This window comes from Pyrenophora tritici-repentis, chromosome 7, assembly GCF_003171515.1.
Source record: "Pyrenophora tritici-repentis strain M4 chromosome 7, whole genome shotgun sequence".
NCBI lineage: Eukaryota > Fungi > Ascomycota > Dothideomycetes > Pleosporales > Pleosporaceae > Pyrenophora > Pyrenophora tritici-repentis.
The window spans coordinates 241,246-251,262 of NC_089396.1; the positions used below are offsets into that span (position 1 = coordinate 241,246).

Sequence of the window (10,017 nt, forward strand, 5' to 3'; positions counted from 1 at the left end):
GTATATGCGTATCAAACAACAAAGCCGCACTCGATTCTTTTTCATCTCCAGACCCGTCACCAAGCCTCAAGGTTATCACCGACATCCTTCAAGAGCGTCTTCTCAGAACACTAGTCTGCCTTCTTCGTAGCCTTTGTCCTCAACTTCATCATCAAGAAGACGAGTGAGTAACTACTTACAACGAACAGCGCAACGATGCCCACATTCCTCCAGCCATAGTACTCCTCCTTCACGTTCAATCCTCGAAGATAGTCCGCTCCAGTCTTGTACTGGCACACCTCGCACCCAGATGTAGCATCTGGGTTGAGTAGATGTGTGCCAACGCCCATGCCCTGTTGGTAGATGGAGAGGTATTGTCCGCAAGTCTGATTGGCGGCTGGTTCGAAAATGGCAAGTTCCTCTTCTTTGCATACCACGTCTGCAGACCAAGTGGTGAAGACGAGAAGACAGGAGATGAGATAGTTGAAGGGATCGAGGTAGTACATCCTAAAATGTGCTGTTAGCATGTGTTATGTGGGAAGGATCTCTGCTGTACTTACCAGTATCTCCAAAAGGTCTGGATCTGGCTGTAAGGAACCAATACTCCAGAAAAAGACACGAGCGTGGTGATGACCAGTGGGTTGACGAGCGACGCGAAGACGACGTTGGGCGAGTAAGCAGCAATCATCTGCCCAATACCGGTGTAGAGGAATTCGTAGAGGACTGCGATAAAAAAGGTACTGCCTGCCCACTTTGCTGCGCCTGGTAATCCGGCAGTGAAGTACCAGCACACAAAGTACATAAGAGCACATACTATCAAGTAAGGCACTTCCGAAACGATCAATCCGGTCACGAACGGCGCCCAATGATAAGTCTTACTCTTCTTCTCGCGCGTCTCGTAGATATCGCGGCGCTTGATAAAGAGTGGTTGGAGTTGAGAAATCACTCCCGGCGCCACAAAGATAAAGCTGAAAACGGTGAACAGGCGGAGTTGCAGGTCGCTAAGATTGTGGCCGATCTTCCAAAACGAGAATCCGTTCAGCAACGCTAGCATGATGTGCATGATGACCTTGTTGTTCACATAGGCGGTATCGCGGTATAGGGAAACGTTCATCCGGTGCGTGACAATTTTGACTTGGTCCCAAATGGGTGATGCGAAGGCGGTTCCATCGTCGACTGTACCTGGTGGGTTGGCGGCGGCCTCGGCGATGATCCTATCCAGTTCCGCAGACATTCTCTGGTGCTCTTGCGATTCCAGCCAGACCTTATTCCAGTCCATTCCCTTGGACAGACTGCCAGAAACAACTTCAATCATGTGTTCGGCGGGATTTGCCGCTCGTGGGCATGGCGCTCCGTTGGCTGCGAAATAGCTCTTGACTGTGCTTGCATTATCTCCAATATCACCAAAGTAAACGGTCTTTCCACCCTTGGCAAGGAGGAGGAGAGTATCGAATTGCGCAAAGAGCTGTGCCGATGGTTGATGGATCGTCACCAGGATGGCTTGTCCGACCTCCGCAAGCTTACGCAGGAAGCGCACCGTGTTGTATGCCGCCTGGCCATCGAGCCCAGACGTCGGCTCGTCGAGAAAGATGAGGGTACTTGGTTTCGATACTAGCTCAACGCCGATAGTCAGTCTTTTGCGTTGCTCTACGGATAATCCGGCACCAGGACGGCCGATCAGCGTGTGTTCGATATCTTGAAGTTGCAAGAGATCGACAATAGTATCCACATAGCGAAGCTTTTCTTCTCGAGGAGTATCGCGAGACTGGCGGAGTAGTGCAGAAAATTCAAGGGCCTCGCGCACCGTCGAAAGCGATTCGTGCACGTCTAGTTGTTCGACGTAGCCAGCGGAACGTTGAAAAGACACGGGAAGGTCTCGGCCATCGACCATGATGGATCCATGAATCGTACCATCGGTCTTTCTTTGGGCGAGAACATCTAGCAAGGTCGTTTTTCCGGCCTAGAAATCTTGTCAGTGTGTGTATGGCAAATGAACATCGCGCGACGCCACTCACTCCAGATGATCCCATCAAAGCTCCGAGGGTTCCTGGTTTGACGAAACCTTGCACATTATCCAAAAGCAAGCGATCACCGGAAGGTGTCTTGACGGTGTATGTGAGATTTTTCCATGTAAAGATCGAAGTGTTGCGGATGAGCTGATCAGTAAGGGTATCGTCAGACTTTGCAGAATCGGAGCTGGGGTGTGGTTTTTCGACAGGCTGAGACTCTTCATCCGCTGCTTGGATGAATGTTGACCTTTTCTTCTGTTCTTTGGGATAAGTAGACCACAACCGCCCTCACCCATCTGCTTCCATCTCGAAGTGAAGAAGACTGTGAGTGCGATGAAGAAGATCCACCATGCACATACAATCCCAAAGTTGCGCCACACGTGGCTATGATGGAAGGATAGATGCGCAAGATAGTCGTCACCCGTCACGCTGGTGGCGCCTGGACGTGCACCACCAACTCCAGCGCATGCTTGTCCGCCATCTCCAGATTGATATCCCGCGCCGTTTGGAACCATGTTAGGGCCAACGCAAGGAATTTCTTGACCATGAAGTTCATTGCTGAGAAGAGATTCAAAAGAATAGGCCATGGGGTTGATCCAGTAGATCCAAATTAGCCAGTCTTTCATTTCAGGCTTGATAATCATGTATCCCATATACATGAAGAGTGAAGAGACGCTGAAACCCGAAAGCTTGGTAGCATCATCGAATGTTGGAAACGCCGCGCCGACCATGCGGAAGAAAGCGATCATGCACAGGGCAGTGATGACTAGATGGCTCCAGTACGTGAAGAAGGCTTCAGCAGTAGTCTTGAGTCCGACCATGAAGTAGATGACGATGCCAAAATGTGACATTTGGAATAATACCAGGGGGATATCGGTAATCACTTGGGCAATGACAAAGGCCGCAGGGTAGTGCAGCGCGAATGATCGATGTTTAGATAGCACGGGTCTGCCAGTAAACGAGTCCGTCACCTCGGAGAGCCCGATGAGAGCCGGATACAACAACGAGAAAAAGACTGCGCCGCCTTTGAGAAAGAGACCGGAAGAGTTATCTGGGGCCGAATAGAATAGTGATCCTGCAACGAGGGCTTGGATAACAGTAGAAACCTGCTTCACAATCAATGTTGGCTTGTCACCCCACAAAATCTGGTACTGCCGGATAACAGTGGTCTTGACTTGGGAATAAAAGTTTGTAGTGACTGGAGATTCCTTGGGAAGAGACTTGTGCTTGTCGCGAGCTGTCATCTCTTTAAAGTCGGCTGTGTTCTGCTTTGCCTCGTCGCTGTTCGGGTAGTCGAGCTCGGCCATCATCTTTGCTTTGATGGGTGAGCGTCCGTACGCTGCACGTATATCTGTGCCATTGCGTGGGAACTTCTCCTCGTACCCATCAGCAATGACTCGTACACTAGGGTTGGTAACACCGGTCAAGAAGTCCGCCTGGTTCGCCGCTGGGTCACAAACGAATCCGAGATCCTCCATGAAGGGGACCGCATCTTCCCGTGGACCATAGTAGATTTGCTTGCCGTTGTCGAGAAGCAGTACTTTGTCGAATTGTTCGAAAATGCCATTGCCAGCTTGATACAACGTCGCGATCGTAGTCAAGCCGAGAATATCAGTCATAGCGCGCATGGCCTTGGCCCAGTCCAATGCGGATCCGGCATCGAGGCCCCGTGTTGAATCATCCCAACAGAAGACGCTACCACGAGTGGCAAGGCATTCAAGAATGGAGACGCGCTTTCGTTCTCCGCCTGAAACACCGCGGACAAATGCGTCTCCAACCTTGGTGTCGTGAGTGTGCTCGATACCCAAGCACTTGAGCAGGAACTCTTTGTATGCTCGTGCATAGTCGTCGGTAGATTGTGTGTCTGGTGGGAGGTTGAACGGAACCTTCATACGTGTTGCAAAGTCAAGGGTGGCTCCGACAGTCAACGTTGGAAAGAAGATCTCCTCCTCCGTATTCATGACTAGCCACATATTAGCTCATGCAGTGGCTCGGATCTCTGATTAACTCACTTATTTGGCCCCGATATGCGCTGGCTTCTTCGCTAGACATGGATCCAAATGAAACGTCACCGTTGACTTCAGCGTAGCCTAGCCGGTGGTTCGACAACATGCTCAGCAGTGAGGTGCAACCGGCACCTGGGTTTCCGAGAACGAGCAGCATCTCTAACGACAGGTCAGTGTATGTACCACGTACTCCCGGACTGTTCAACATGTACCTCCAGGTTTTACGCATCCAAAAGACTCATCAATGATGGTCTTCATCGGCGGGGCACCTTCTCTCCTTCCAAAGACGTTGAATTGTGACAAAACATTCTCGTTGAACACAGCATCGTTACTGATGCCCTTGACGGTGAGGTTGTTCCATGTCACACCGAGCCTCCGAGGTTTACCACCGTTAGCTTCATCGCGTTCTCTGAGTACCTCAACTTCCCGGACGATCGGTGAGGGTTGTATGTCGATGGGCGAGCTCTCATCCTTCTCTATGATATCCTCACCAGGTCGCTCGATGCTGGTCCCAGAGCTTGGGGTCAAGGCTTGCATCTGGTCTGTAATACTTTCAGGATTCACTGCGTAAGAAATTTGAGACACAAGGCTGCGGAAGATGAAAAACTACATTAGGCCAAAGGAGACAGGCGCAGCATTATATTTAGTCAAACGCATTCGTACCTAAACACCTTGCATGTACTTTCGTCCGCGCGTAATATTACACATGTCTGAGCGGGAGATGTTCAGACCGCATCGTACTTTTACGGCCGTATAGGCGAAACAGTCAAAGAGCAACTTTACGCCTTGCCTAATCGGGCCGTTACTTGTGAAAGACCGTGGAGAGCGGGCGAACATCCCGCCGACTACTGCGTTCGGCCTCCAGAACGCCGATGAGGACCTTAAGCGAAGGACGTCGGATGAATTTTGGGCATGCATATGTATAAATGTGATGATCTTCCTCATCTGTCGATTGGCTGTTACGCTGTTGCTGACTCTCTCTTTTCCATGATTAGTCGCGAGAAGGAGCCTAGCATGAATTGAAACGCGATACACGCATATACTCGCTTCAGATTCGTCCGCGTAGTAGATGACCTGCTAGTCTTGACTGATGCGCAGTCTGTGGTCTGGTCCAATGTCTTGTATCCAGGATACTGCCAATTGCTAAACATCCTCGGCCAAGGGTCACACACTACCCAAGACACGAAGCAATATGCATAACTTAGTGGCGACGTCTCTAAATATTCGAGGTCTGAGAACATGCGTTTCTTGATGTGATTTGGTAATTCGGTGATTCGCCACTTCAGCGCAATCCCAACCTCCAGCCAACAATATCCTCCTATTTCGTGCGATTGCTGGGTTGCGCTCATCTCGTCTATTGCGTTTCCCATAGCTCTACAGATTCTTCGTCGCAACTGTGATAAAGTAATCGTTTGCTGACTGCTTACCTAGCCTATGGCGACATTGGTGTTGTGCGTAAGTGCAGGACGGATGACGGCACATGGGTTGCTTCCGACCACCGACCACCGACCACCGACTACTGTAAGTAAATCATGTCATCAAGGAGAAAAGACGGCTGACATCATGAGGCTGAAAGTCGTAGACGGCCCCAATTACACTAGCAACACATCATTTAATATTCTCTTCTTTTCGCATGTACCTCATAACTGACGACTACGCTATGTAGTTCTCCTGCAAGTATTGTCACATCATGTCTTCCGCCACGATCCTAGCCAACCCACGGATCTCGCGGTAGCTTGGCCGATGCCTTTCATCCTCATCTCGCACTTATCCTGGCCGACTATCTCCGAAAGCTCAGCTCAGCCCTTCCTTGTGCATATCGTCATCGTAGTGGTATTTTGTCGTTAACGCAGGCATCTTCTGCGTGTCGGACTGAGCAAAACGCGACCGGACTCGGCCCGCGCGCTTTGATCTCCCCCATATTACGAGCTCAGGGATCTCAAAGTGATCGGGGAAGAGCCACAGACAACCAAGGCAGTTCTCTCGGCAATGCAAGTCCCACTGCCTAAGCAAAAGTTATTAAGATTTCCGACTCGGCATCGGCGTCTGCAGAGGCCGAAGTAAAGCAACAGGATGTATCAGGCATGTCCACGCAAAGGTTCAATACCGGGACTTGAAAGGCTTAATTTGAGTTGCATCGTAAATTAATACAGTGAAGCATAACGCTAAGCATCGCTGCTGCGTTCCTCCAGTTCGTATCCTCCACTCCCGTCGTGCTGCTTTGACGCTTCAGGTTTCTCGTGCCAGTACCGCGCGTGATTTGTATGTTGTAATAGTTAACCAACAATACATATCGACATGATGCGGACATGTGTTCGTGATCAAATGACACAAGGCACTACCACTTCTTCCAACCGTTCCGCTTGCAGTAATTGCTAGCCCAACGGACCACATCTCTGCGCTGAACGAGATCGAATATCGCATCAAGTGCATCAAGATCCACAATAAGCGGCGCTGAAGCACACCCAAACTTGCCAGGGTCGCGGAAGCTCCAATCCAGATAGTCGGTCTCAGGGTATTCGCCTTTGCAGTAACACCTCTTACCGCCTAGTCTCCCTATTATACCGCAACGTCCTTCCATGTCCATAGCATTGCGATAACCATCAAGAAGATTTCCGCCAACGACAAGCAGAGTTGCTATCAGTCAGTTCAGTCAGTCCGGAGCTCTCTGGACTGACTGAACTGACGTCCTGAGGTCACTGAACTGGACTGGACTGACTGCCAAGACTTTTCAATTAAACTAAAACTGACTGACTGAACTGACGTCGCCGCGGCCTGCGGACTGACTGGACTGACTGAACTGAGTTACCTGACGTCGAACTGAGATAAATGCTCCTGTACTTTTGAGATTTCTTCCTCTGATAGTGTGCGCGCTAGCCCAGAAGCTGAGGTAGTTGTTGGCTGTATACCAAGCCTCTTCCAGCTCTTCAAGCTCTGCAAAGCTGAAATAAGCTCTGGCTTCATATGGAGTCTCCGGGTGCCTAACATGTCGCCAAGCTCGCTGAAAGTCCGCTCACAGTCTGCCGCTGCTGCTGGTATTGTTAGGACGTCAATAGCGAACTTTGAGAGTATAGGGAACTGCCCAGCAACTGACTCCCAGTATAGAAGCGGATTAAGAGACAGCCAATCCTCCTCAGCTAACGCTGGTTGCCGCTTCCATATCTTATACTCATCCTCAGCAAGGCTTGCCTCTAACTGCCGTGTGCTTTGCTCAATTGACGACTGTAGAAAAGCTGATCGCGACGTTGAAATCCCTAGCCGGGCTTCTTACGCGGCGGCGTTACAGTGTGAGCTGAAGTGGCTGCAGAGTCCTTCCGCCCCTGCCACATGCGCAGGAATGCCCGGTGGTTATTGTCAAGCCAGCCGTCGCGATAGTGGACACCGTCACGGGCAGTGACATGGGTGTTAGGCACCTTCTAGAGCGCTGAGAGGTGGTGTTTGTAGTGCGGGTGTAGTATTGTAGCAGTGTAGTAGACAGGCGCATTATCGAATTTTGCGTAGTACTCAGCAAGCTTACAATGCGCAAGGTTAACGTTTGTAATAAGATGATCTTCAGGCGCATCTAGATCTTCGTAATTTACATCCTTAAGGCGGTCTTTGAGAGCCTCAAGCTAGTCAAGAAGCCACTCAAACGTTACTAGAACTTCCTATATAGCGCCGTGTCGGCCGTGTCGGCCGCGACCTTCAAGTAGCCGTGTAGCTTCGGCAAATAGCTCAAGGAGTCGAATGTATTCTGTTATTGTCGCCCAGTCCTTGCCGCTTAGACCCCCTTCGCGTATATATAACCGTGGCTGGGCAGCAGGGAGCTGCTCACGATTCTTCCGGCGTCGTGAGGTTGCTGTTGCAGCACTATGCTCCTCAAGTTTACACTCAATATAGCCATCGATAGGGCCGTGTAGCTCAGCTGCACGGACAAACGTGTTGAAATAGCTATTCCAGCGTGTCTTAACAGGCTTCACAAGCTGCCAGATGTGGGGTGTAACACCTAGAGACTCTGCCTCCTCGCACTGTAGGCGCTCTAGTAGTTGTCGAGTTTGAGGCGTACAGATAGACGCAATCACGTCAAAGAGGACGCCAACAGGACCGTATTTGCGCCACTCATCCATGTACTTCTCCTCTTCCTCAAGGTGTGCGGCTTCATTCTCGTACGCGCTACGGTTTGCCCCAAATTACTAATTGTGCGCTTAGGTTGAGTATATGGCAGCAGCACCGCAGCCGCCGCTCGCTTGCGATAAAGCCAAACTCCTCTGCTAAGGACTCAACTGCAGTATCATTGTTACTTGCGTTGTCAAGCACAAAGTACCCAACCCTCGCGTTGTCAACGCCAAATAGCCGAAGTATTGTTGTTGCTGCAGCGGCAATATTATTGCCAGTGTGCGCCCCGTGTAGCTCAGGCAACCCAAGCAGGTGGTCAACTAGCTTGCCCTCGCTGTTAAGGTAATGTACGCAGAGGCCAGTAAAAGCATACTGCCCACCAGTGAAGTCCAGTTGTCGAATGACACGTGTATAAGCGACCGGGCTTCGCGAAGGTAGTTGGCAATAGCTGGTATGTATGTATTGTACTCAGTAATAATATAATCGTGGAGCGTTTGGTGGCTACGCCAAAGGAGAGCTTCGGCTAGCGGGCTCACGGCCGCAATCATGGCTCGAAACTGCGGCGTTTCTATTACGCGAAGGCTCTGGTTGTCCGCGACTACCCAGTCCTTCAGCGCGTCCTGAAATCGAGAGGTTGAAAAGCTTGCTGCTATCTCGTTTGCTACCTCTTGCGATACTTCTATCCCTTTAGACCTCATAATATGTACTTGGGACTTTGCGAGCGCGCCCATAATATTGCCCTCCCGGCTAGCAATTGGTACAGGTCCGTTAGGTCCGTGTGAGTGTCCAGGCTTGTTGCCTGAGAGGTGTCGGCCGGCGTTTGTAGTGCTGTCAGCCTCGTAGCAAGCCTCCTGCTTCCGTCGTTGATGGCAGTACCGGCAAAGCCAGTAGTTTTTCTTGTACTTGCGGTGCCAGACGGCCAGCCGTGGCGGTAGATCCAGCTTTTTGGCCCACCGCGACTATTACGCTCAACCTGGCGCCGCTCAAGATACGGCACACGCTTAAAATCAAGCCCGTCGTAATTGTCGTCGTCGTCGTCGTCGTCGCCGTCGTTGGGGAAGTCCGCCTGTACTGCCAAGGGCTCATCAGCCTAGGCCTCACTCGCAGTATCGCCAACAGTAGGCGCGTTTGATAGCGATGGTAGAGGAGAATTGCGCTTGTCGCATTCTACAAGGCGGCGAAGGCCTGAATTAGAGGGAGTAGACATGAAGTACACCAAGAGGTATTATGGCAACAGTAGTCTAGCGTCGTGTGTATAGCAGACGCGACGCGACGCGACGCGAAAGGCTTACTAGGTGCGCACCGGGTAGCGCATTTCCGCAAACTCTAATTAGCTTAACGTGTCCGTGCGCGTGATGCGCGGATTCGCGTGATGCGCGGGGAACACCAAAACACGTCAAACCCCTTCACCTTCAACACACGTTAACTCCACCAATATGGACCCAATTCAAGCTGCGATTGAAGATATTGAAAATCTAGAGCCAGGAGAACAGTTCTCGTATACTAAAATTGCTGCTAAGCATGGTGTTGTGAGATCTACGTTGACCCGAAGGCACCAGGGCCAGACAAGCTCAGAAAGAGACAAGAACTTCAACCAGCAGAAACTCAACCCACAACAAGAGCTAGAGCTTGTGAGATATATCGAAAAGCTCACAAAGCGAGGCATTCCTCCTACACGAGAGATGATCAGGAATTTCTCATCAGAAGTAGCCCATCAGCAGCTCAGCGAGAGCTGGGTTACTCGCTTCATCAACCGACACGAGATCCATCTCATCTCAAAGTGGACCAGCGCCATGGATCGTACGCGCCACCTGGCTGATTCTGAGTCAAAGTATAGACTCTACTTCGAGCTGCTGCATCGAAAGATCACCGAATATCACCTAGAGGCTCGAGATATATACAATATGGATGAGAAGGGCTTCTTAATT

General features: G+C 50.7%; 4 protein-coding genes across 4 annotated transcripts; 1 reads left to right on the forward strand and 3 right to left on the reverse strand.

Moving 5' to 3' along the window:
- Positions 1–110: 110 nt before the first annotated feature.
- Positions 111–4,531, reverse strand: PtrM4_124970 (CcmA, ABC-type multidrug transport system, ATPase component; the record flags this gene model as incomplete). Its single annotated transcript, XM_066108685.1, has 6 exons — positions 111–486; positions 540–1,939; positions 1,995–2,248; positions 2,281–3,951; positions 4,001–4,153; positions 4,207–4,531. 6 exons carry the CDS (start codon positions 4,529–4,531, stop codon positions 111–113), a joined length of 4,179 nt encoding a protein of 1,392 aa, XP_065960677.1.
- A 2,268-nt stretch (positions 4,532–6,799) lies between these two features.
- PtrM4_124980 (uncharacterized protein) lies at positions 6,800–7,323 on the reverse strand (the record flags this gene model as incomplete). The annotated part of the gene is made up of 2 exons (XM_066108686.1): positions 6,800–7,185; positions 7,266–7,323. 2 exons carry the CDS (start codon positions 7,321–7,323, stop codon positions 6,800–6,802), a joined length of 444 nt encoding a protein of 147 aa, XP_065960678.1.
- A 318-nt stretch (positions 7,324–7,641) lies between these two features.
- PtrM4_124990 (uncharacterized protein) lies at positions 7,642–9,296 on the reverse strand (the record flags this gene model as incomplete). The annotated part of the gene is made up of 4 exons (XM_066108687.1): positions 7,642–8,146; positions 8,205–8,419; positions 8,470–9,048; positions 9,207–9,296. 4 exons carry the CDS (start codon positions 9,294–9,296, stop codon positions 7,642–7,644), a joined length of 1,389 nt encoding a protein of 462 aa, XP_065960679.1.
- A 229-nt stretch (positions 9,297–9,525) lies between these two features.
- Positions 9,526–9,926, forward strand: PtrM4_125000 (uncharacterized protein; the record flags this gene model as incomplete). The annotated part of the gene is made up of 2 exons (XM_066108688.1): positions 9,526–9,889; positions 9,922–9,926. 2 exons carry the CDS (start codon positions 9,526–9,528, stop codon positions 9,924–9,926), a joined length of 369 nt encoding a protein of 122 aa, XP_065960680.1.
- Positions 9,927–10,017: the final 91 nt, after the last annotated feature.